Raw genomic sequence first — 27575 nt, forward strand, 5'->3', positions numbered from 1 at the left:
ATTAGTATATACGGCTTTGTATATGGACAGACAATGGGAAAGCCAAGAATGTTGTATATTCGCAATTTTTACGTAGTTTGAAACACATATATAAATCTATCTATATTCACAGGTGGGACACAGGGACACAACTACAATGGCGCGTAACGACTTACGCGTGCGGGGGGGCTTGGGGGGGGGCGAAGCGCCCCACCAACTAGGTGTTGGGGTGGCGCGAAGCGCCACCCCAACAGCTAGTATATATATATATATATATAATATTTATTTACTAACTGTATCTATTTATAGGTTTTTTTTACCACCTTCGCTTAGTAACGCTGGTTCCTAGAAAGCTGTGCTCAAAATGAATAATGTAGCTTTAACAGTTTTACCTGAAACTATGTTACTAACTACAGAAAATAGTTCAAAAGAAGAGCAACATGTTGCTGGGATCAAAGGTGAAGAGCAAAATCCAGATCAAGACTCTAATAAAAAGGTAATGAATTTTCATGATACTAATTACTCTTTTAACTACAGCACATTTTCCAAGGCTAGCTACTCCAAATGGGCCAACTACTCGCTGCCACTGTATTCATCACTGATACGTGATACTCTTAGAAACTCCTGTATATTTGTCTGTTGTTCTTTCATACAGTCTTTAAGAGAGCACAGAAGATTTTCTAGTATAACCTACTTTTTTTTCCTGAACACCCATCAACATAGGTCATATCTAGAGAATCAAATATTTTTAGTTTATTGTAAATGCAGTTTCCACCCGGATTTATAACCACCCAATGATGACTTATACATTAACTTTTCTACGTTTTTTTTATTACAAAGCCGTCGAAGCTGTCAAAGTTGATAGCATTGGCCATAGTGTTTGAGTCCCAAGTTATTTTTTGTATGGTCAATTTGTGAATTTGGTTAACGTAGGAAACCATTTTCAAATCTGTTGGGAGTCAGTGGCGTAATTTTATTAAAATCATGGGGGTTTTCCAAATCAAGTGAAAATGTATCTTAGTTTTGACAATTTTTTTTGTCAAAAGGGGGGACAAAATAAGTCGGAGGGCGGGGAAAATGAGATCTGGAGGTGGCAGTTGCCCCCCCCGCTCCATAGAAAATTACGCCCCTGTTGGAAACTCATTAATATGAATTCTTGTAATTGTTGTTTTCTGTTGCTGCTTGGCTTGTTTGTTCTCATTTTTTCCGTTCTATAAAAGTATGCAATTGTTTTGTTCTCTCTCTCTTTTTCTTTTTTCTTTTTCTTAATTCTACTTTATAAAACTGTAAATATCTTTAGCGTAAAGAGCGGGACGTTGAGGAGAGAACAGCCCCTTTCATGCACGGAGTGATTTCTGTTCGTTTTAAGTTTTAATGTTGCTCCTTACTTTCAGATAAAACAAATGAATAATTAAAACGAAATTTGCGTATTAATTTTTTTTTTGCTAAATGGCTTTCTCTTAGTTTTGATCAGACGATTTTGAGAAAAAGGATGGGGGAGGAGGCCTAGTTGCCCTCCAATTTTTCGGTTGCTTAAAAAGGCAACTAGAATTTTTACTTTTTAACAAACGTTTTTATTAGTAAAAACTATACGTAACTTACAAACTAACTTGCGTAACGGACTTCTATATCCGTATATTTTTATTATGTATTTGAGGGTGTTTGCCCCCTCGTTAATACCTCGCTCTTTACACTAAATCTTTAATTTTGTCCCAATTCTTTAAGATTGACTCCTGAATCACAAAAGCTGTAGAATAAATAATTGAAATTACTAAAAATACTTTAGCGTAAAGAGCGAGGTATTTAGGAAGAGATGAGCCCCCCCCCCATATGCGTAATAATCTCTGTTCGTTTTAAGTTTTAATGCTGGTCCTTACTTTCAGTGGAAAAAAACTTTTTCATATTAATTTTTTCATTGTTTTTTTAAAATAGATTCAGAAAATCCTGCGCCCCCTTTATAGAATTTCTCTTCTCCCATGACAAATTCCTCCAAGGAAAGATCCTCCCACGTATAACTTTTAGGGGGTGTTTCCTCCTATTTTCCAAAACAAGGCAAATTTTCTCAGGCTCGTAACTTTTGATGAGTAAGACTAAATTTAATGAAACTTGTATATTTAAAATCAGCATAAAAATCTGATTCTTTTGATGTATCTATTAGTATCAAAATTCCTTTTTTTAGAGTTTCGTTTACTATTGAGCCGGGTCGCTCCTTACTACAGTTCGTTATCACGAACTGTTTGATTAAGGTGGAAAATTTCGACCTTTCTGCTAAAAACCTAAAGATGTGAATGGCAAAGGTGTTGGAGGGGCCCTGGGCCCACTTTTGTCCTCTACTCACGAAAATTATTAATCTTAAGCGATTTTAGCTTAAAGAAATTGTAACATGGCTTACGACAACATAAGTGTTGTTTATCATCAGTTAGTTTTTCCTTTTATTCAGGCTACTTCAAAAGGGTAGTTTTTTTATACTGAGGACATCTAGTGGAATTCTTTGGTGAAATATCTGCTTTATCTTCTCATTTTGTTCATTGTTTTCATAGATATCCTTGATTTTCTAATTTTGCCTTTTTCTTCGTTATTTTTTTTTTTGTTCGTGTGTAGGAAGGGTGGGAGGGCATTGAAGTATCTCTGGCCTGTCGGTATTTCAATCTTATCAATTGAAAACGTCCATGATTCCATTCCAAACACAGATGCAACATGCCTGTCTTTATCTCAAAATTCGTTAGAGAGTGGATGCTGGAGGGTCAAGAGTCCACTTTGGACCTTCAGTAATAGTAATTAAAAATTCTTGTATTATCTTAGTCCAAGAAACATACCATATAGCCCAGGCCGTATCTAGGCGGAGGTATGACAGAAAGGCTATTGGAGAATAACTTTTTAAACTATCGACGACGATATGGAATTTTGAGGCTCTCCCATCTCAATGAAAGGAAGGTCTGGTCGTCAAACTTTTTAAGAAAGGAAAGAAATTATCATGCGATAAGTTAAGAGAAATAGCACTTCCGACAATCGGAAATAAAATTTCCTGTCAAATTATATAAAATAGAATTCAAAAACTAGTAGACTCTATACTAAGAAACAAAAACTACAATTTTCGATCGAATTGTTCGTCAAGCAACTTAATTTTTAGATTTCGAGGAGAATCAGATAAATGGCAGATGCAGATCATCTTGATTTTCGTAGGTTTTTTGAAAGCCTTTGACTAGGTCCTTCGTAGTGTGTTTAAAAATTATTTTTCTTTACGGAATCTTTGGGGAAGCTATGAATATGATCAAATCCCTGTTTCAAGGTTAGTTCTGTGCAGTAAAAACAGAGTGGTTTTCTGTTGAATTTAGTGCGAAGCCAGGCTGCCTTCAGATGCTTAATTAGCACATATAATGATTATGCTTCGAATTGGATATGCAAATGCATTCATTAAATTAAAAAATGTTTGGAGACATTGCAATCACTCTCTTCGAATGTGACCCTGAGCCTATTTAACTGCATGTAATCCCTATATTGACATGTGTATGGTAATTCTGGAGTCTTCATAGAGCTGTAGAGAAAAGGTTGCATGAATTTGACAATAATCGTCTTCAAAGAATCCTCGAAATTAGCTGTAGTGATAGAGTACCTTATACTCGGTTCAGATCTCTCGTCAAGGAACTACAAATACCTGATGAATTCGGACAAAGAAAGTGGCGATACATTGGTCAAATGACCCGACAAAGACAAGGACTACTTCCTTATGATGCGTGATACTTTACTCCTCCACACCTCCGCAAGAGTGGTAGACAACGGATCTTGATAGGACGCTCTTTAGAAGAGGAGGCAATAGTTCTATACACATCACCAAGCAACTACAAATACGTGATGAAGTCGGCCTAAGAAAGTGGTAGTACATGGGTCACATTACTCGATAGAGACAAGTATGAATTTCATATGATGTGTGAAACTGTTCTCTACTCTGTCTCTGCAAAACTGGCAGAAAACGAATGCTGGTAAGACGTTCCCTAGATGGTTTAGCAATAGTTCTATGTTCATTTCTCAGCAAGCTGTGGTCTTTGGCTCAAGATTAAATAAAAAAAACTATTTTTTTTTTGCTGAAAGTAAGGAGCGACATTAAAACTTAAAACGAACAGAAATTACTCCGTATATGAAATGAGTTGTCCCCTCCGCAATCCCTCGCTCTTTACGCTAAAGCTTTTAATTGTTTTAAAAAGTAGAATTTTGGCAAAGAGTCAAACTTTAGCGTAAAGAGCGAGGGATTGCGGAGGGGACAACTCATTTCATATACGGAGTAATTTCTGTTCGTTTTAAGTTTTAATGTCGCTCCTTACTTTCAGCTAAAAAAATTAGTTTTTTTTTATTTAATTTCTGAACGTTTTTGAATTAATGCATGTTTGGTTTTGGCTCTCCGCACATAAATTATTAAAATGAAATTTGTATATTAATTCTTTTTTTGGCTAAATGGCTTTCTCTTAGTTTTGATTAGACGATTTTGAGAAATAAGGGGTGGAGAAGGAGGCCTAGTTGCCCTCCAATTTTTCGGTTACTTAAAAAGGCAACTAGAAGTTTTAATTTTTAACGAACGTTTTTATTAGTAAAAAATATACGTAACTTAAGAATTAACTTACGTAACAAACTTTCATAACCTTATATTTTTATTATGTATACGAGGGGGTTTGTACCCTCGTTAATACCTCGCTCTTTACACTAAATCGTAAGTTTTGTCCCAATTCTTTAAGAATGACCCCTGAATCAGAAAGGCCGTAGAATAAATAGTTGAAATTACTAAAAATACTTTAGCATAAAGAGCAAGGTATTTACCTCCTCCTAAATACCTCGCTATTTATGCTAAAGTATTTTTAGAACCCCTCATATGCGTAATAATCTCTGTTCGTTTTAAGTTTCAATGCTACTTCTTCCTTTCATTTGAAAAAAAACGTTTTCATGTTTATTTTTCATTGTTTTCTTATAGTAATGCTAGAGAATCCTGCGCCCTTGTCATTGAATTTTTCTTCCCCCATGACAGATTCCTCCAAGGAAAGATCCTCCAACATAGCCCCCTCTCCTAAGCCCCACCCCCAAAAAAAAATAAAATCCCCCTGAAAACGTCTGTACACTTCCCAATAACCATTACTATATGTAAACACTGGTCTAAGTTTGTAACTTGCAGCCCCTCCCCCAGGGATTGTGGGGGAGTAAATCTTCCCCAAAGACATAGCTATTATGGTTTTCGAATATGCTGAACAAAATGGCTATCTCAAAATTTTGATCCGTTGACTTTGGGAAAAAAATGAGCGTGGGAGGGGGCCTAGATGCCCTCCAATTTTTTTAGTCACTTAAAAAGAGCACTAGACCTTTTCATTTCCGTTAGAATGAGCACTCTTGCGACATTCTAGGACCACTTGGTCGATACGATGACCCCTGGGGGAAAAAAAAACAAACAAATAAACACGCACCCATGATTTGTCTTCTGGCAAAAAATACAAAATTCCACATTTTTTTAGATAGGAGCTTGAAACTTCTACAGTATGGTTCTCTGTTACGCTGAATCTGATGGTTTCATTTTCGTTAAGATCCTATGACTTTTAGGGGGCGTTTCCCCCTATTTTTCTAAATAAGGCAAATTTTCTGAGGCTCGTAACTTTCGATGGGTAAGACTAAACTTGATGAAACTTATATATTTAAACTCAGCATTAAAATGCGATTCTTTTGATGTAGCTATTGATATCAAAATTCAATTTTTTAGAGTTTTGGTTACTATTGAGCCGGGTCGCTCCTTACTACAGTTCGTTACCACGAACTGTTTGATTATCCAACGTAAAGGTCATCTGGTTGCTACCCTGCACGCCACTAGGCGTCAGAGCAACCAAGTCTAAGTAACCAGGACTTAACGGATAAAATCATTATCTGCTTTTTGTCTTTCAAATATGCACCGCAACAACGAAGATGTTAGCCCCTTTAAATTTTCAAAATGGTGTATCTCATGAACATATCCTTGTAAAAAAAAAGAACCGATTCCATTGACTTCCATCAGCTCTTCAAAGATTATTGACTATTGGTAATAACGAAAATGAATATCTCTTAGTTTAAAATTTGATTTTCTTGCCTTGGGCCCAGTATCTAACATTGCAACTAAAAATGAGCAAAGGGTAAGGTCTGACTTTTATTTTGCAATGGAATAACTATTAAAGCTTACGGGGCATAAGGGATATAATTCCTCTGTCGTTTCAAAAGTAGGAAATGAAATAACAGACTCAACAGAAAGTGTAAACAAAAATGGCACATTAAAATAGATCAAAGAACTTTCAAACCCATGTGAAAATGCTTGTTTCTTGGATCTTTAAATTTTTCTGTATGTTGTACCCAGAAAGTGTTTTGGCGATGAGACCTAGAAACTGTCGCGCATCTTAAATACTTTTAGATCTTAGTTTAACTTGTACTTGAAATTGGTCCCGGCTTGCTTGCCAGATTGAGCAGAGCTTTCCACTCGAAAGCAGTATCATGGACTATAAAAAAGGAAGCTTGACAGGGCAATTTAAGATATTCTACTCCTTTCGAGTCTAATACTGTAGGCTATGCCTCAAAGACAAGCGAAAATCATCCTATTTAGCTTCAGGCGAGAGTTACATGGAATTTTTCAAAACTTAATGTCATATTCTTCAATCCAATCTTAGGTCCTTACTTGTAGTGAAATTTGACCTAGTTATGAAGGCTTACCTCTTTCTCGCAATATACTAGAATCGGTTGCATAAAAATAAAAAAAAAGAAGGAAAAGCAAGCGAAAGCCAAATTGCTGTTCCCGCATCATAATCCTACGTGAGCAAGCTGAGGATTGTCAAAATTAGCCATTTTGTATCAAGGTGTTTGAAAATGAAAGGTTTTTCCATTAGATTGTGAACACGACTTGGACCGTCTCTGACTGAATTAGGTGACTAGGCTTGACTGATCTAAAAATAAACGAAGGGATATGACCTGAAGAAATCCAGACTAGGTTGGATCACCCCTTACCTACCTTTCCTCACCTTCTTTGGAACACTCCTGAATGTACCGGTATTCTTTATTGGATAGCGGTCATAAGCTAAATGCAAAAGACTAGATTGTCTTTGCAAGGTGTATTCTCCCCACAGAAAAAAGACAAATGGATATTAGCTTAAAATAGCGTTTTTTTGTGTCAATTAAATAAAAAAACAAGTTTTTCTCAACTGAAAGTAAGGAGCAACATTAAAACTTAAAACGAACAGAAATTATTACGTACATGAGGGGGGTTCGCCCCCTTGTCAATACTTCACTCTTTACGCTAAAGTTTGAAGTTTGTTCCAATTCTTAAGAATGACCCCTGAGTCACAAAGGCTGTTTAATTAGAATAAATAGCTCTTTTGAAAGTACTAAAAAAGCTTTGGCTGACAAGGACAATCTTTGTCAATCGGTCATCCTTCATCCTTAGAACGTGTCCTTGCTATCTGATCATGTGTTTCTTATAGCCATAGAAAGCGGGATTGAATCACATTTTTCGTGCAATTTACTATTTGAAATACGGTTCCTCAATCGGGTTGCCACAAGAATTCGCAGCTAATTTCTCTGGAAGACATTTGAAATTCCGGTTTTCGGAACATTCACGCTTCAGAACCATACTTGACCACTGTCATCACTGTAGCTTCTAATATTCTAATCTTGGTTTGCAAACTTATTAAAATCTTCATAGCCTATGGAGATGTTATATGGTCTCTAAATAATGCTGTACTTAGCAATCTTTTTGCATGTTTTCTTTATGGGGAAATACATTTTTTGTATTGTATTTATACATTTATTTTCCTCATACCCTAAGCATATAGCAGAATACCCATTTAACTAGTCAAATAAGGTATTAGTTTGATTCAAAAGCGAAACCACATAAGATAAACGTACTTGTGGATGATAATTCCTATCATTTTATTTTTGTTTTGAAGAAGAATTTTCATGATATCTGAGCTACTTAAGCGAATATGGACATTTTGAGTTTGACTCCACTTAATTCATGTATACGCTATATGAATAGTCAATAAATAAATAATCATCTTTTTCTTATGATAATTATTTTAAAACCAGTTCTAACAATTTCTACACCAAAAGCTTGGCTGTGTATTTTGAACTATTACTTGTTACTTTTGTTTGGTTTGTTTGAAGATCGAGTAAGTGCTAAGAATTATTTCAAATTTATTATTAACAGTTTTATCTTTTTTAGCTTTCGAACACAAATCTGGTTTTGACAAGCTTAGTAGCTGGAGCAATGGCTGGAGCCTTGGCAAAGACTGTAATTGCTCCTCTTGATAGGACAAAAATAAATTTTCAGGTATGTTTTATGTTTTATACTATTCAGACAACTAAAAATTTATAAAGTACACATTAATTGGAGCTAAAAAGATCTATTATTCTTAAAGAATTTTAACTGAAAATACTAATGGCACCTATCAATCAATTAAATTACTAGCATTTTGACCGTGCCTTATTAATACTTTGACTCTATCTTTGAGAGTCCTCTTTAACAGCAAGAAATGTCGCAAAAAAGCGTCAAAATATAATAAATTACAGATTGCGTAGTAATAGTGAATACATGCTATATGAATTCGGTCTGAAAAATTAAACATCAAATGTTAGCTTTTTTAAATAATGTCGGAAAAGAAATTTTTGACAATCGATGAAGTTAAAAATAGGTTCAACACTAAATTTTTTGACCCTATGAGGGCCTTCCTGAACAATACAAAATGAGAGTGACAAAAAGATAAGATCAAATAGAACGCACAATAAAATAAAACATATACTGCTCAGTAAGAGAAATAGAAGTAGAAAGCAAGACAAAATATAGCAAATAAGAGAGCACGAATTCTTTTTCAAAACTCACTTGATGCCCTTTTTTGTTTTCTTTCCAAATATAAAAGTGACTTCGAGGGCGGATTCCATTATGACCCATGAATGAATCCCCAAATGGTAGCTTATTACCTTGTCTATGGCTCTTAGAATAGGATTAAAAATTAGTTAAAAACTAATTAGATGTAAAAATTACCTTTTAAGTGAGCCGCTAAACAAGTTTCCATGATCTTTTAGCGCCCTCATAGCAGCATAAAAAAAAGAAAGAAAAAAAATGCTATCCACATAAAAATGTTTTTTTTCTTGTTCTTCCGGGTGCGGGCTGTCAGATTCCTGTTTAGAGTTTACAACAATGATGATCCCAAATGTGTACTAATGGAAATAAGAATTGCAATTCTGAATCAGCTACAAATGGCAATTTTTTAAGAAACGCATTTTTGAACTTCTTTTTACTATGGGCTGTTTTTAGCCCTTTAAGGGCTCAAAATGGAATTTGCCCCAGAATTGCTTATTGTATTTAGAAAGAGCTTAAAAAGGCATCAAGTGATATATTTTCTTTCCTCCTAGCTAAATTATTTAAAAAACCATATATTTACCTGAAAAGTTTATTGTATTAAGTTTTAGTTTAATTAAAAAATGACAGATGAAAAAATGAGAAAAAGAGAAATGAGAAAAAAAGAGAATGAAAATGAGAAAAAATGATAGAATACTCATAAAGAGTAAATACAAAAGAGAAGTAGAATTGGCCTCTTCAAAGAGTGTTCTAAATTATGATTAAGTTACTTTTTGAGCTTAACATTGACAATCTATAACACTCGACTGTCAAATTTTAATTGACAGGTTAGTATATGGGCTGTCAAATCTTCTTTGTACGGTTCAACTTTATTTTTACGTTATATTAATGCTGAAAATGGCCCTTGCCTAGAGAGGTTGAAATAATCACCGTTTTTACCTATATCGTTGATTTAAAAATTCTGAGATTTATTTGAAAACATATTAGTTAAACATATTTTTTCTTTTAAACCCTTTTATTTTACCTATTTTAATGCTTAACTTTTATTATGCTTTTATTAAACAAACAGTTTTTGAGATTTTGCATTAAAAACATATACTCGATTTCATTACTAAGCACTGATATGTTAAAGGATTGCTTTCGTTTGGTGCCATAAGGTACGTAGCCTAGCTAAACGTTCAATAATCCTTAAAAGCTGTTTGTGACAAATCAACAGGCCTATGACATTCTTTGTCAAGTCAATATTCATAGCCCGCACAGTTAAAATTAGTATGCTCTTTCAGTTCGTCGAACAATTTTTCTAGTATCTTATCTTGTTGTTGATGAACTTAGCAGCTAATGGTGTTTTTGTTTATTTGTTTTATATTATTTTCATTGTCCCACTTACAGAAGTCTTGGGAATTATAACTTTTGGTATCAAAACTGCTTTTGCTGTATCTAGGACTTGTAAAAATTAGATTTCCTTGCACTAACGTGTCATCGCCTGTGATGATATATAAAGTAGAAAGATCACATATGTTGTGTATTTTCTTTTTAAAAAAAAGAAGAAAAAAATGCTTCTTTTTTAAAAATAAAGGAAGCATTCTTCTTTTTAGACAAAGCTGTCAAGCTTATTTGATGTTGTTTTATAGATTATCGATGGAAATCTGAATTTTTTATTTAAGTTCACCTTAAGCTTGATTTTCTTGAAAAAAGAAACAAAATAAAAACACCACGAAGACATTGGCTTTACTGATTGGCGAAGTGCCTGACCAGCCAAATTATGTATGTAAAAATAAATGGTTTCTGTAAGAGCTATTTTGTCGGATTAATCGAGGCTAGAATAATTCGCCAATAATAGCTGTAATTGGTTTTAAAAACCGAAATGTTTTAACAGAGATTTCAGACCAATTCTCTTGCTGAGAATTGAAGCGATATATCTGACATTTGAAATTGTTGTTTTTGTTGCAACAACAACAGTTTAAATTATTGCTGTCGTTTTTTGTAGACTGGAATTCTCTGAAAGAAAGTATCATTGTTTTCAGTAAACTAAGTAAAGCTGTGCTGTCTGTGGTACGAGTAGTTTTTAGTTCCTGCAAGGAAGTCTTTAAAGTTCCAGAGTTTCGAAACTTTACAGTTTCTTATAATTTTTTTTTTCTGGTAGCTTGCATAGAATAGAGCAGTTCGACTTACAAAATTTCATTGTGCTTCTGGTGCAAAATTATGCTGAATTGGAGATTGTGATAAAGAAAAATTTCTTATGCCGTTGTTTTGCATTATGAATAGTTCGATTTTTAACAACATTTAGACATTTGGAGGGTTTCAAAGGATAATATTTAGTTGTTTAGGAAAGTTTTCTTAATGGAACTTTTTTCTTCTAAATTTAATATGAGGTCTGATTCTTTGTAACGCTCGCTTTGTTCACTAAATATATTTTTAGCCTAGTTTGTCTGACACACTAAAAATTGAAGTATCCTGTCCTAGACTAGCAAAACATTTCATGCTGTTCTCAACAAGTATTTCTTTTTATTCAATAGAAAAACATACATTTTCTTTCAAATACCAAGAATTTTTTCTGTATTCCGATCTTTTCTTTGGATTCGTTCTTTTTTCTCTATTCTTTTTGTAGATTAGCAATCGTAATTTTTCCAGTCGAGAAGCCATAAGATTTTTGGTGAATTCACACAGAAGAGATGGATTTATAAGCTTGTGGCGAGGAAATTCAGCAACAATGGCTCGTATTGTGCCATATGCAGCTATTCAATTCAGTGCTCATGAACAGTGGAAGCGTATATTGGAAGTAGACAAACCTGGAGAGAAGTAAGTGCTGTTTGAAATTGAATGAATCAAAACTAAGGTCATCCCAGGTCATCTAAACTAATAAGAGCCCTGACTTCTATAATAGCTTGGTTTTGGTAAAATGATATGCCAAACCAATGGTTTTGGTAGTATGGTTTTGAGTACAATGATGAGATAATAATCTTTGGCGCTTTAACATGGACTTGATAGGGATCGAAACCGCTACCCCCATTGACATAGCTCCTCAAACTGATTTAGAAAAATCTAAACAAGCTCTATTCGATCCAAATCTCAATCCAACCTGAAACTTCCCGAAAGTAGTCTGATTTTGTATTAAAAACATTCCAATGTAAAGTCCAATGTAAAGCAAAATTAGAAAGAGGTTCTAAAAAATAGAAAGTTTATTGATATCTATTTTATGATTCTATGCGGTAATGCTAAATGGCAATAGTTCTTTTTTTCAGATATGAGCTTGAGATTTCTCTCTGACAAGTTTCCCTCGTCCTTTAGAGTGTAATAACATCTAACGCTCCTGCGCTAAATCAAATAGATACAAATTTTAATTTGGTTTCAGTTTTACCCGTTCAGATGATTTTCTAAGTTTCAGCTTTAAGTTTTTCCTTTTTTTTCGGTTGACTGATCACTAGCTTTCGCGTCACTGTTCTATTTGGTAATTTTATTCACTGCTTCTAAGCCACGATAAAAAAATTTCAGATGGAGGTGCTGTGAACTGTTTTCGGGGTCAACTGTTATTCTCTTTTCCTGAACATACTTCGTTTTCATCAAATTGTGTTACAAGGTCTTCAAGTTTTACTATCTTCCCTTTCAAAAGATGAAACAATGGGGCATCTGGTTGGAACATCGTGTTAAACTCTGTTAGCCCTATAGCCCCAAAAAATGTACCATTAAAGGGTATCTCATAGCGTCCGAATCCTTCTTATATACATATGAACTGAGAGCCCTATTGTTTGTCCAGGTGCAAGGATTTTCAGTTGGCTTATGCTGCAGAAGTCCTGGAATACACCAAAAGCGCTGACTCGTTTCGTGCGATTAGCAAAATGACTGTCTTCCAAAGTTTTTGGAATCTTTCTGCATGCATAAGATGCTACAAGATGGATTCGATGACACTTACATTTCGCAACAGTAACCGACAGGTAAATTTCCTATGTAAGTGAAGAAACAAAGTGACGGGCCAACATCTTGATGCTTGCAGTGTAACTGAAGAAATCGATCCAAATAGTCACTGGAACTCCGTCTTTTTCCAAACTCGGCAGATAATCCCTGAGTTTTGAAAATAGGATTTGTGCAGTTCCGCTAGGACACTACTCTAGGTTAATTAAATCTACCTCTCTTTCGAGATTCTCGCTGGAGAATCATATTAACACTGACGGCCAATTATTTGATAATTGCACCCTCAGTCGTCTCAATAGTTATCATTCAGCAAAGGTTCTTTTTAGATACTCAACAACTGTGTCCTTGAAATGGTTAGACAGCCAGTGGCTTACTAGGTTTGTCACTTTCCGCTTACCCGATTTTATTTGATCTGTAACATTCTGATATGGCATATTTTTGAGGAACGGCGATAACTTGTCAACCAGTGCAAATGGTAATTTGTTTAACTGGGAATTTTTTCTCAGGGCTGTCTTTCCTTCTTCATATGACAATGTGATCGAGCATACTGAGCACCAGCTCAGCTCTTCATTGATTGATAACCATCTAGCGAATTCTTTCTCGTTCTCCCATCCATTTTTAAAATTCTGCTTTTGTTTCTTTTTCCCTCTCTTAGTGTCAGCTATCGAAGCTCTAGTCGTTTTTTTTACGTGTCTCATTTGAATTTGACGAGTTCTCTTTTGAATCCATTATACTATAGATCTAAAAAAGGGTAGGACTGGGGAAGAGAGATTAATGTGAAAACTTACGAGATTTTAATAAAACCCTTTTTAATTAGAAACTTTTGTTTTCAGCGATTTGAAATGCTTGTATTTAGATTTAAACATATGTCTACTGTTTATTTTAACATTTCAAAACCTTACTGTAGAGGCCGCGATGGCTCCAGGTGCGCAAAAGAAATAAAATCACGTAGAATGAATCACGTAGAATTTTCATTTATGTAAGTAATAATACCACTCTCCGTCTACCCAAAAACTCTGTAGTAAAGAAATTATTAAGAACTTGTTCAAAATAATTACTGTTGATCGAAATTTTTAAGAAGGATAAGGGTAGTTGAAATGTTGTAAAAGGTTTTAAGGTAACAACACTAATAACACTCAAACTGGTTTCACCTTTTGTAGTAGGGACATAAACAATTTGCTTGAGCTTCTGATCTTTGCACAGACAATTAAGACTTAGTTCGTTTGCATCTCCTGCTATAAAGATCCCGGCATTTGGATACTTTGTCGTCACAAAGTCAAGACTTGCTTGTAGCCTGTCATGAAAATTACGAAGAGAGCAAGCATTCTTTCCGGGTGAGTAATAAAATGAGCAAATTATTAAATTTTGAATGAATGAACTTTATCACCCGTGAACGTATAAAAAACACAAAGTACAGAGTATTATAAATAAACAAAAACGATAAACAGCGAAGAAAAAAAAAATTCAAACTATCAAATGACAACATGGACTAATTAACCAGTATCAACATGGAAAAAAGGCTGCAGAGGGTCATAAACGTGAATAAAGTTGATAGTCTTTTTACATAAATCATCACTGGAAGACCGAATCCGAGAAGGCACGTCTATTAAACCAAATTGAGCAATTATTGTTTTTTGTTTCGGTGCCACCTAGGAAGCCAGAGGAGGAATTTGCAATATCCGAAATAAGCCATGCGTAGAGTATGTCGATCTTTCTTACGAAACAGATGAGCCATGCCTGATAAAAACAAAAGCACAGGGGCGCAATAAGCGTTATAAATCATGCACTAACCGTTGCGGTTGTAACGGTGTAAGGTCGCGGTAGGCATTTGGGCTTAGTAGATATCCAAATGATTTCATCGCAATCACCTAGTCTTGGCACATGGATAAGGGTAGGAGATAGAAAATAATTATTCCTCCTCCTTTTTTCTCCAGTGGGTGGTCAACCGGGCGTAGCTTTATAAACTCCTGAAAACCAGTCGTTTTAAGGGGATCTAGATTTTGTGCCTGTACTCAGTAACTGTAATTATATCAGTATGGTTCAATTTTGCGGGTGCTTCTAACTCAACTAACTTTTCAAAATTTAAACTTTCGGTGTTCGTAAGGAGGATAACGTCTTTTTTTTTTTTTATAAAACTCTTTAATAACTGATTTCTTCAAAAATACTTTATTCTGAGGCAACTTTGGCAGGATGTAATTATTAAAATTAATGCTGGGAGTGGGGAAAACATCCCCTAAAAGTAAAATATAATCATTCGGGGTATTGTAGGAAGGTTTGTCGTAAGGCTCTAACTCACCACCCTGGACCGAGAGATAACTAAACCGGTATTGAAGTGGAAGGGGAAAAGGTTCACTTTAAAAGTTGGGGGTACATTGAGAGAGCTGCTGGTAAATTTTGCTCTTTTGTAAAATTTCCTTATAATAAAGAGAGGAAACTATATCTTTTATCTGAATAATCACGGGTTATCGCTGAAGAATTAACTGATCTATAGTTGGACTTTAAGAGAGAGCTTTAACTGGGCGATGGAATGGAGCGGATAATTTTTGGGGCGGACTTTTTATTACAGGATAAGTTTCGCATGTGGGAACTCTAAAACCAGAGTCACACTGGTAGGGTAGCCAGGGGGGTAGGGGGTAGAGTTTCGCATGTGATAACTCTAAAACCAGAGTCACACTGATAGGGTAGCCAGGGGGGTAGAGTGCAAGGGAAAAGGTTTTTTGATTACCCGGGAATAAGTCAAATTGGGAGTGTTGTTTATATGGGGGGATGGGAAGGCAAAATGATGCTTGGAGAGGGAAGTACGGTGAAAGGCGTCTGAGAGGAGAGGGGTTTGGTTTGTTTCGGCGAATAACGGGGGAGTCCAGAACCAGTCAGTAACTTATTGGACGCACGGAGAGGAACGGAGTCGAAAGGAAGTGGATTTTTGGGAGGATTGTGATTAAGGGGAGATTTGGGTATGGAATTGAGTAAAGTGATTTGGGGGTTGGGTTGACCGGACATGTTCAAGACCTTAGGGTGAAGGATTGTTTCAAGGGATGGATCCTGGGGTAAACTGCTCTGCATTGGGTATTATGGAGGATAAGGCTTAAAGTCGAATGGAACATGATCTGGGGGAGGAGGAGGTCATGAATACTTTCGGCACTGCCCTAAAAAGGTTGAGATTTAAACCTACCCTTCACCCCTGATGATGCATGAGCAAAATTACGCGACTTATCAATACAAGATAAAACAGAACACAGTTCAACATGATCAAAAATACGCTTATCAGACATACAGATTCCCGAAATAAAATGACGACAAATATGTAGAAACTTGCATCGTTTGCGAAACTTGCAGAAACCAGTATTAAAATGATTACAGATCACAGTTTTCTTTCTGCTTATTTTTACATTTCTTTTCCTTTTATCCTTCTGTTTTGCAATTTTTTTCGAAAATAATAACAATATCATCATCTGGTAATGACTTCTCAATAGCCTTCCTATTCCTTTCATTTGGTTCATTGTCACCTGATAACTTACGTAATAACCCGGAAGTCACTGAACCATTCACAAACTCAAGAGCGTCATCCGTAGTCATACTACGGATACTACATACTTTCTATGCTCTCTTGGAATATTTTGCATTTAATGCTGGAGTTACTGAAGTTTGATAATTTATCCTCTAGAGTAGTAATAATTTCTCCGTTGTTTTTTAAGTCCTCTTTTAATTTGGTGATTTTTGATTTTAGGGTCGCTTGATTGTTCTGTCGAGTTGAAAGTTTATCTTCCATAAGGAATTCCATATGGGAGTTATGGGATTTGATATCTTCACTTATTTTTTTAATTTCCAGATCATGTTCATGGAGAATATCGTTATCCTTTTTTTGGTTATTAAGAAATATGTCAAATTGTTTTTCCAAATCTTCTATGGCTGCTTTATGGTCTAAATTCTTCTCTAACTGTGAATTATATTTAGATCGGAGATCAGCAAGCTGTTCAATATATTTAACACAGTTAACTAAAGGGGGGACTTGGGAAACTAGATCTTTTGAAACTGATTTTAGGGTTGTTGATTTTGTGACAGACTTGGGTGTACAGCCTGGTTTAGAGCTAGAGGATGGAGAAAGTGGTGTTAAAGGTGGTTCAGGGTCATCATTCAGAGAACAGGGGGACTGGCAGTTTTAAAATAACCACTCACCCATTGTTTTCTCTCCTCAATAGAATACCTATTGAGGTATAGAATATCTATATAGGAGCCCAAACAGGTTTTTCTTCTTTGGTCAAAGCTAAATGGACCTTATGGCCATCATTTCAAAAGGCCATTTAATCAATTACGCCCGCAACTTGTTGAAGGTGGTTAGTCGAACTGAGGAAGCAATCTAGAGCATGTGTTTATTCAACCATTTAAATTTTAAGTTCTCCTCCATATGCAGTTATGTGTTGTTAATTTTTTCTCTTATAAATATAGGCCAAGTCCTTGGCTTCGAATGATCGCTGGATCTCTTGCTGGTGTGACATCTCAAAGCCTGACGTACCCCCTTGACCTTGCACGGGCTCGAATGGCCGTGACTGATCGACTCCGATATAAGTCTATTGTTACGGTAACCTTTTTTTTTTAAGTGAACTTGAAGATTCCTTAAGGGTCCGCTTGTTTCAAGTTTAGAGCTATCACCTTCCTTTGTAAAAATTGTCATTTAAGCATTTGAGTGGCTAACGAAACTGAGTGCTCCATCTTTTTAATATATCTTTTTGAATATTGATGCATGAAAAAATTTCCAAAAAAATATTCACCAAAAAAGTACAGAGCTATATTAAAATGTAAAACGATTAAAAAGAAAGGTCACAAAAAAGCTACACTGAAAATGGAAAGAAATTACTGTGAATTAACAGTTTATTCTTACAGCGATCATAAATGGAAATAAACAATCTAGCCAAACTTAAAACGAACAGGAAACTTCAACACAAATGTTGGGATGCCATCTTCCTCAAACCTCTAAAGGCTGGGATTTATTTTCGCCTTTTTGAAATCTAAACAGATTTCTTCAAACATTGACAATTGATATTTTGAAAGGTATATTTGGGCATAAATTTTTTATGCTTTCAAATGAAATGAATTTGAAGAGAAACAGTGACGGAAAAAAATGTATTTTTAAGATAGTAAAAGTAAACTGATTGTAAAAAAAAATGTATAATATATAGAATTATAAAAAATCCTTTGTTATTTTCAAAAAATTACTATTATTTTAAAGGAGATGCGACGGGAAGAGTTTAACCTCCGATTGTTTCCCCCCCCCCCCAAAAAAAAAATCGGCCAGTAGGATTAAGTAATTATGATTGAATAAAATTTTCTTCAAATTATCATTTGTTCTATGGGACAAATCCTGGCGTTTTTTTTTGTACATTGGATTTTTTTTTATACGTTATTTTATATTAAGTCAGGTCTCTGTTGACCATGAACAACAGATAAGTTGCTTACTTTCGATGAGACATTGTCCAGAAATGAAAATTTGTGTAAATTAGTTTGTGTAATTAAGTTGTGTAAAGACAATCAACTGCCCACTGAGCCACAGCGAACTGTTTCTAAACTAAATTGCTGGCGAGTTTTTTTTTGTTTTTTTTTCTTTCATTGGAGACATGCCACTTTTATTAAGTCAGTGTTTCTGTGTTGACCATGACCAACAGATAAATTGCATAGTTTGATGAGACATGTATCTAGAAATGAAAATTTCGTCATGGAGCAAAGATCTTTTTTTTCAATAAAAATTTAAGCAACAATTACCATAAACGTTTTATGTCCAACACTGCTAATGCTTAAGGGAGGTAAAGATCTGGAGCAACGATTTAGAAAAAGTATTATTCTTAAGAAGAATGAATTCTAAGACGCTAGTAAAGTTTTTGATGTCGAGTTTAATATAGTCATGATCTTTTAAATCCATCGATATTCTTAAATCCATTTGAACATGAATTTATTTGTGTAAAGTCAGTCAACTGTCCACTGAGCCACAGCGAACTGTTTCTAACCTAAATTACTGGCGAGTTTTTTTTTTTTTTTTTTTTTTTTTTTTTTTTTTTTTTTTTTTTTATTGGAGACATGTCACCGTTTTACTAAGTCAGTGCTTCTCTGTTGACAATGACCAATAGATAATTTGCTTAGTTTTGATGAGACATATGTCTAGAAATGGAAATTTCGTTATGGAGCAAAGATCTTTTTGTAATAAAAAAAATAAACAAGAAGTACCATAAACGTTTTATGTTCAAGACTACTAATACTTAATGGAGGCACAGATCTGGAGCACCGATTTAGAAGGGGTATTATTCTAAAAAGGAATTAATTCTAAGACGCCAATAAAATTATTTATCTAGTTTGATATGGTTATGAGCCTTTAAACCCTTTGATATTCTTAAATCCGTTTGAATAAGAATTTCTCAGCCTAAAGATATCCAATTGTCCAAATAGCGACAGCGAACTGTTTCTAACCTGAAGTATTCTATTGTTCGTGGCTTGAGTAAGAATTTGCTTGGAACTAATACATCAGTATTAGAAAATACTCTTGATTTCTCCTTGGAAAGTTCGATTTCTTATCGATTCCCTATCTGCCGTTTGTTTTCTAGTTCTTCCATCTGTAAGTCAATCAAGATAAAAAAAAATTGGCTCTATTTCCCTTTTCTTAATAGCAAGATTCATAAGAAACACACGTTTTGAAAACAGACTGGATTGAACGAAAAATAGACTGAACGAAAACTGAAGGACTTGCTAAAAGAAAAATAATCACTTAAATTTTGCATATTTCAAAATTTAATGACTTGCACTGTACACATACTTAACTGATTTACATTGGTAATGACGTCAATTATCCGGAGCAGCACGAGTACTTCTCTGCCATTTTTCTGCAGAAAATATTAAAAATAAAATCATTCTGCCTATTTTGTATTTTGGGTGCATAATTGCCAATTTAGCAAATGTCCGTCGTCTTCACTAACAAGCTTCGTATTGGCAGGCAAATCAAGTGACTTATGTTTCAATACTACGCGTAAGCCCTCCTCTTTCCTTGTAAATATATATATTTTTCCTGCAAATATATTAAATTTAAAAGAGATGTAGAATGAGTCACAGCAATTATGCTTATCAGAATTATTACTTTTTATCAAATATTTATTTATTATTAAGGTGTTCGTGAAAATTTGGAAAGATGAAGGACCAAAAACTCTATATAAAGGATATACTCCCACAATACTTGGCGTGATACCATATGCTGGTATTAGCTTTTTTACCTATGAAACACTGAAGAAAAGACATGCAGGTAATGTGAAATTACTAGTAAATAATTTTGTTCCTAGACTTTTCAGGTATATAGATGTATGTAGGGGGTAAAGTGTTAGATACAAAAGACACTAAATATTGGACAATCTTTGTGTTTTGATATTTTTCTCCTTTAAGGGGAGAGATAAAAGTATCAATTTTAGAGTGCACACACCACCTTTCAGGGGGTGTGCTAACACACAGAATTTAAATGTGCTAACACAAAAAAAACTAAGAAAAAAGGATTTCATTTTGAAAAAAAAAATGAAAAACACTTTTATCTAAAATTCTAAGTGTTAACTTTTCTAAGTGTTCTAAAGTCAACGTGTTAATAGTGTTAATGTTAAAAGTTCTAAGTGTTAACGACTTTATAACAATAAGTTAAATAAAAACTATTCTAGATAAATTATTAAATTACTGATTCAATTGTTAAAGAAATAAAAACTATTCTTGACAAGTTGTTGTATTGTCAAAAACCCAATCTGAGTCACCAACTTTTAGGAGTATAATTCTCCTAGGGGACTGAAAAGGGGAGGGCCTTCTATAAAAACTAAAAGCATTTAAGTGATGAGATGAAGGTATTTAAGCCTTATGGCAAATACGGAGTGAATTCAAAACAATTTTTGAAGCTTAATTACTTTTTCTTACGTGTGAAGTATGTTACACACTATAGTAGAGTAATGACACAAATCTTAAGGCTGTCTCTTTTCCTCCTGAAGTGGGTAAATATTCCTTAGAAATTCGAAAGAACTAGAATGAAGTTGTTTCTAACTGAATTTTGTCAGGATTTTTTCTCCTTTTTTGCGTATACATTATCCAGTTTTTCCTATTCGTCCAGTTTTGTTTTACATTTGATGTAAAGATGTATTAATGCTAAGAAATGTTATTAAAAGCATTTTTCCTTCCATATTTCTCTTTTTTTTCAAAATATAGAACCAGTTTCTTTTTCCATGTAAATTCTAAGTATGTAACATTTCTATTGCATTCAAGCGTTCCAAGATTACCTATTTGACAAGCTCGATTACTCATCCTAGCGCTTCAAAAGGCGGAGCTCACGTCAAAAGTTAGTAGGATTACTACTTGAAATAGTGGGGATTAGTTGTCAGATAAACTATAGCTGCTAACCCTGAAAAATGTAGGATAATTGATGAAAAGCGACCTCATATAAACGAAAATCTAATCTTCTAAAAAATTAAAAAAATATGCAAAATTGGGCACATCTTCGGGAGTTTCTAAATAAACTATGTTTATAGTGGAGTACACATGATTAATGTTGTTTTTCGCCCAATTACCTGTAGGGCTTTAGTTGACGATTTTTCTGTTAAGTATCCGTTGTTATGTTTCACGATTACATCTGAGGCAGTGAATATTAAGTAGACTACTCGGAAAAGGGATGATCGAACGCACTATTTATGACTCAAACTATTCATAAGTTCCAAGTTGTGCCCTGTGTCCTTTGATAGAGGGATTGGTATCCTCTCAAAATGTATTATCTTTCCTTTTGCAAAAGATGAGTGAAAAAAAATCTTTGTCAATAGTTATTGTCCTGGATTTTTACTAAAAATACTTCCCTGGTACTCCTGTATTGGCCGAGGTCACCTAGCCAGCTTGCTTAATTTGATATTTTTAAAAGTTTAACCATTCGAATAGTCTCTGGACGTGTAGCCTAATATGGCATAATCTGGTACGTATTAACACTAAAAGTCTTTATGGGTCATAGTTAATGCGAAAATACAACAACATAACAATTATAATCAAAGACACACCCTTCAATCCAAATTAATTTATAGATAAATTACAGAAACTGGCCTTTATGTGTCGTCACAAATTTTTCCAACTTACTAATCCCGAGAAAGCTTCTATTACTTAATATAATGTCCACCCATTCCTCCCTTGTACACCCTCCCGTAAAAATTTCCTCCCTCAGATCATTTAATTTGTTACGAAAACCCAAAAAATTATTTAAGGCATCCTCCCCATCTCCAAACATTGGGTAAAAGTAACGATCTGTCTTTGGCTTCACCCTTCCCAGATACTTTCTCGTGTCATCAAGTAGTAAAAATTTCCTTCTGTTGATATTATCCACATTAGTTCCTTCTTGCCTTAAAAATTAAGTTTTTCCCTTAAAATAAAGTTGTTTAGTACCAAATTCAAATTACTCCGTTAAGAATTTTAAACAAGCTACAAACCTGACCATTTTTCTCTCTCGGAAATTAGTAACATTATCAAATAAATTGTTTTCTGGAGAATATGTAGAAAAATTTAGAAGGAATTTCTATCACATATTTATACAGCTAAATTGATTGTAACAGTGGAAATTGATTGTACTCTTGTATTATTGCGCTAAGTTGCTTATCATTATTAATTAATAAAAATATTTAACCATTGTAAGTTGATCATGAATCATCAATTCAGTTCAGTTGATTATGATCAACATTAAATCATTAATTTGATTAAAGAATAATCTGCCTTTTTAGTCAGTTGTCATGACAGTTTTTTGTGCAACTCGATATCCTAAGCCAGCTTTCCTTTGCATTGATATGTGAGCTTGGGATTTTTTTTTTCCTTTTTCAAGACTTATTATGGTAATCTCCCAGGGTTGTATTTAAGAAAGGTCTGTGATAATAATATTTTCCCAAGACCTTTTTTAACAAATTAAAAAAAAAAATTGCGAAAAAACAAGAGCCGAGCTATGGTGAATGCTACCGAGCTCACACCATAAATGTTTAACTTAATCTGTTTGGATTTAACAAATGAGAAACCGAATGCAATAGAGCGTTTGATATTTCGAGCTGTTGCTGGACTCTTTGGCCAGTCTTCATCCTATCCGCTGGACATAAGAAGGAGAATGCAAACCACCAGTGTGATATTTGGTGCCCTGCCAAGGCATTAATATTTGAGGTTGGTATTTTTTTTCTCGTTTTGCATGGAAATATTTTAGGGTTTTATGCAAGAAAGGGGAAAATATATTATAATAATCTTTTCTCAATACCCTTTTTAACAAATCTAATTTTTTTTTAATGAAATAATCAGAGCCAAGCTATGCTGAATGCTACTGAACTCATACCATAAATATTTAATATAATTTAATCCATTTAGATTTAACAAATGAGAAACCGAATGCAATAGAGCGTTTGATATTTGGAGCTGTTGCTGGACTCTTTGGTCAGTCTTCGTCCTATCCCCTGGACATCGTACGAAGAAGAATGCAAACCGCCAGTGTGACTGGGGTCAAATATAGAACTGTGATAGGAACCTTGATCCGAGTTTATAGGTAAGCTTCAAGTACCAATGATATCAAAACGATAATATTTTAATTTCTGGGCTCTTCTTACGTTTACTCATGCCTGGGAACAGTGGTTTTCTAAGATTTGGCTTTGTTACAGAATTAATGATGTTTTACGGAGTAATCACGTCACGTTTTTGTCATTTTTGCCAAACTTATCAGTTTAATTTTACAACGCTTTTCATCCGTGAAAGTTCAAAAATGAACAATGCGACATAAGACAAATTAATTCTTAAGATAAATAATATATATATCTAATAATATATTCAAGTAAAATTATACTACGTAGTAAAAATATTACGAAAAACTACAGGTGGAGGTCTTTTCCATTAAACATTGGAATCTTGATTTACCCTAGTTCCCTTTCGAAATGTATGTATAGTTGTGTAAGTTTACACTTAACCAGTTGACAACTATCAGATCCTTGTTTTCAGGCCACGCACATCCAGAATGGAGTTCGACAAGGGTTGTGCATATTATCGTTTTGAGTGCTGTGTTCAACACGACGAATGTCACCTCAGAATCTATGTTTAACCGTGCTATCCTAGCGCATTACAATTTTGCAGAACTCCGTGTCCAACACGCTTGGAACTCGTGAGATGAAAACATTTTAAAGTTTTGTTGGGTTGAACGCGGAGAACCTGAAAACTTTTTTTTTCAAAACACATATTAAACTAGGTGTCTGAAAACACAACTCAGGTTTTATTTCTACTGTCCTATAATTTAAAATGTGATTTGCAATTCCAATTTGGTCATGTTTCTGGGTTTTATCTTTTTTTCTATTTTAGTAAGCATTGCTTACGCAATTGCTTTTACGATATACCCAGTCATTTCAAAGGACTAACCTGTTTTTTTATGTTTTTGATAATTTTAACATTATGTGAAGTAGATTTTTTCAAAAAAAAATACTGCTTTTACAAAATAGATCAATTTTCAAAATTGTTTTCCCACCCTCATATTATGCCAATTGAACTTTTTATCGATGTTTTTAGTAATTGTATTTTTAGTAGAATCAACACACTTCCAAAATTCTATATCATAATAGAATTATTGAATATTGTATTTTCTCTTGTATATCTGCAGCTTCTTTTTCAAGCTCATTTCCCTCTTCATATATCTATCTCAAATAACCTAAAGAAACTGGATGAAATGCAGATTTTCAACAAGATCCTTTGGTTTCAGCAGACTGGAATATTTTCAGTTAGGTCAATTGGTTTTGTCATATATAGAACGCTTAAAACCTAGGCCATGTTAGATTGCTAACATTCGTATCATCCGGAGACTTGAGCTGAGGAGACTTGAACATCTGATGCCGTCAAATCTTAACAAAACTTAGCGTGAAGTGAAAGCTAATGTAATAGTTGTGTTTTTTTTTTAGCCCTGCCCAATGCATCCCTTATAGGAGAGAGGAGAAAGAGACAGACCCCAGTATCTTTGTCATCAGGCTATCTAGCAGAAGGGGCATCAGATTTAGGCCAATCTTGGATAGAAGTAATATTTGTGTCCTTCTTAAGTGGGAGTCTGTAACCATGTTGGTGTCCTCGAAGGAGGTAATCCGTAAATTCCTGTCACCCTGCTATCTACCAAAATGGGGTATTTAATTTAAGTGAAAGATTTTCTGAAGTAAGACTAAGCATCGTTGTTGCGTTTTTTGAATCTTAACGGATTTTTTGTTTGGTTTTGTAACATAGTGATGACCCAAAATGAAGGCCATACAAGGTCGCTAAGTCTTCCCCATTTTCTTTCTTTTTTTTTTTATATCTGAAGATAAAGGACTAATATTGCTTTTTTACTTACAGGGAGGAAGGATTGATTCGTGGACTTTATAAGGGACTGAGCATGAATTGGATAAAAGGGCCAATTTCGGTCGGAATAAGCTTTGCAACTTTTGACACAATGCAAGTGTTTTTGAGACAGTTACCGTTATTCAGAGACAAGTAATACTTGTGATATTTCTTAGTGCTTTAAATACGCAGTGCCTAGACTCGCTGCTGGTCGTAGCAGTCAAAAGAAACTAGGTGGCTCTATTGATCAAACACTGAAATTTCCTAACAAATCAAATGTCTAGTGCTGATTTCGTTTCATTGTTTTCTTGTTTTTAACAGTTGAGGTTTTTAATTACGTAGAATATGTATTTTGATACTAGTCATGGAATGATAGGCTTGTTATATGTCACACTTTGGAGGCAGTATTTTAATTTATTAGAGAAAGATATCGAATAATAGGGGAAGTGTTCATTGTACACACACACACACACATATATATATATATATATATATATATATATATATATATATATATATATATATATATATATATTATATGGGGTTTTTTTGAAAATAAACATGAAAAGTTGAAATATGTGATAGAAAAAAGGATTCTCAATCAAATCAATCATATGAAATTCAGGTCAGCGTTAGACTATATAGCCTAAGCATTCAAAACTCGTGCTTCCATCTACATTTGGCCAATTGAAAATATATGTATATTCAAAAGGGAGAATTTAATAATTTTATACAGCTTTACTTCCAAGAAAAATATGCACCATTTATATTTCATCTGCCTAAAACAATGCCCCAACCATATAATATCCTAATAAAGGAATATAAGTAAAGTGCCCATTCACAAAAAGAAATAGCTAGTGCTGTGATTTAGCCATTCATAGAAGGCACGTACATTCATAGTAAGACTTTGCCAAATTGGGGCTATTTACTAATTATATATATATATATATATATATATACATATATATATGGGGATTTTTTTGAAAATAAACATGAAAAGTTGAAATATTTGATAGGAAAAAGGATTCTCAATCAAACACATCAGTTACACAATCAGTAATAACCCGCATTCCGCATTCCGCAACTCTATGCTTGGATTACCTCATTTACTGGGAAGTTGAGCTTTGGCTGAAGACGTCCTAGCTCAATAGGTTTCAGCTTTTCAGAGTCGGAAAGCTATTCTTTCCTCAGCCCAGGATCATGCTCGACTCTTACAATTCCAACCCAATGTTAGGCAAAAGCCTATGCATGACCTTGCAGAAAACAATACTTTCACCTGGTCCGATCTGTATGGTCACTTAAAAAAGAACTTTAAATTTACATTTGAATTAGTTCCCTCCCAATTATATTGGACCTTAAGTTCGATTCAATCACCCCTGGGAAAAACAGCAAATAAACATACATTGATCATGTTTTTCTTCTAAAAAAAAAAAAACGGAATTCCAAATTTTGAAGACTGGAGCTTGAAACCTCTATAGTGTGGTTCTCTGATATGATGCATCTAATAAAGGCATTTTCAATAAAATCGCTTGCTTTTTTGGGGATGTTTCCCTTTTTTTCAAAAATCAGGCAAATTTTCTCCGATTTTTGGCTTTGAGTGGGTAACAATAAACTGAAAGAATTTTATATATTTAGAATCAGCATACAAACCAATACTGCCGGTGTAGCAATTTTCTTGAGAATTCCATTTTTAGTTTTGGTGAACATTGGCCCAAGTCACTTTTTACTTCTAGTTTTTTATCACGAACTATTTGATAAGATTCTCTTGTGACGAATTTTTTTTCCAACCTGTTCATTTTATTTAGGGGAATAGGACAATAAAAAGAAAGTGGGTCAATTTGACAGCTGGATAGTAAGTTTAAATTTAATTTTTCTTTCGCTATTCTATTTTTTTTTAATGTCTGAATACTTAAGGGATTTAAGTTCGAGGGGGAAAATTGTCCTGTTATAATCTATGGAAGCGATAAGTCTTTCAGTAATTCTGGTTTGAGTTTGATATTATTTTCAGATTAAATGCACAATAATTAAATGTATTATTGGTTAAATAAATTGATCCCTTTGCGTGGAATCCTTGTCGTTTAATATTTACCGTGTTTTTTTCATTTTGCAAGCAATTTAAATACTCTTTTTATTTGAGTTTTTTTCCTAAAAATGTTTAAAAGAAACTTATTCCTCCGAAAAAATCCTGAAATATATTCCCTGTCATCCAACCACCACTGCTATTTTGGCGTCTATGACCCCTCCCTGGAAAATTTTCTGCCGGCGCTCTTGTCACTATCATTTCCTGAAAGTTCCAAATTAATACACTTAGTCATTCCTGAGTTATGTCCTTTTGACCGCCCGTACACATATAATATGTTTTGTTTTAGTTCAACACTCCCCTCTACCGTCTCTGAAAGGCTCACCTGAATGCCTTTTGTCTTTTTGGAAAGATAAGGCCAAACATGTGTACCTTTCTCAACAACAAATACTACAGGTAAACAGCTAACAAATA

General features: G+C 34.2%; 1 protein-coding gene across 2 annotated transcripts; it reads left to right on the forward strand.

The window, feature by feature from the left end:
- Positions 1 to 287: 287 nt before the first annotated feature.
- On the forward strand, positions 288 to 27149 carry LOC136031096 (mitochondrial coenzyme A transporter SLC25A42-like). Of its 2 annotated transcripts, XM_065710377.1 has the most exons (7): positions 288 to 475; positions 8189 to 8296; positions 11433 to 11623; positions 17180 to 17312; positions 19880 to 20012; positions 23111 to 23285; positions 25097 to 27149. In XM_065710377.1, exons 1-7 carry the CDS (start codon positions 344 to 346, stop codon positions 25236 to 25238), a joined length of 1014 nt encoding a protein of 337 aa, XP_065566449.1. In that variant the 5' UTR covers positions 288 to 343; the 3' UTR covers positions 25239 to 27149. The 2 variants fall into 2 exon arrangements, with proteins under 2 accessions (XP_065566449.1, XP_065566450.1); XM_065710378.1 differs by lacking the exons at positions 23111 to 23285; positions 25097 to 27149 and adding an exon at positions 22755 to 22919 and having other exon boundaries at positions 19880 to 20011.
- The last annotated feature ends 426 nt before the right edge of the window (positions 27150 to 27575 follow it).

Source organism: Artemia franciscana, chromosome 9 (genome assembly GCF_032884065.1).
Source record: "Artemia franciscana chromosome 9, ASM3288406v1, whole genome shotgun sequence".
Classification (NCBI taxonomy): domain Eukaryota; kingdom Metazoa; phylum Arthropoda; class Branchiopoda; order Anostraca; family Artemiidae; genus Artemia; species Artemia franciscana.

What these genes read in the sequence shown, in the direction of transcription:
- LOC136031096 (XM_065710377.1), top strand. Translation starts at nt 344, where the DNA reads ATGAATAATGTAGCTTTAACAGTTTTACCTGAAACTATGTTACTAACT. An exon ending in GTAGACAAACCTGGAGAGAA is followed by an intron (nt 11,624 to 17,179) that starts GTAAGTGCTGTT and finishes TTATAAATATAG; the next exon opens with GCCAAGTCCTTGGCTTCGAA. An exon ending in GATATAAGTCTATTGTTACG is followed by an intron (nt 17,313 to 19,879) that starts GTAACCTTTTTT and finishes TTTATTATTAAG; the next exon opens with GTGTTCGTGAAAATTTGGAA.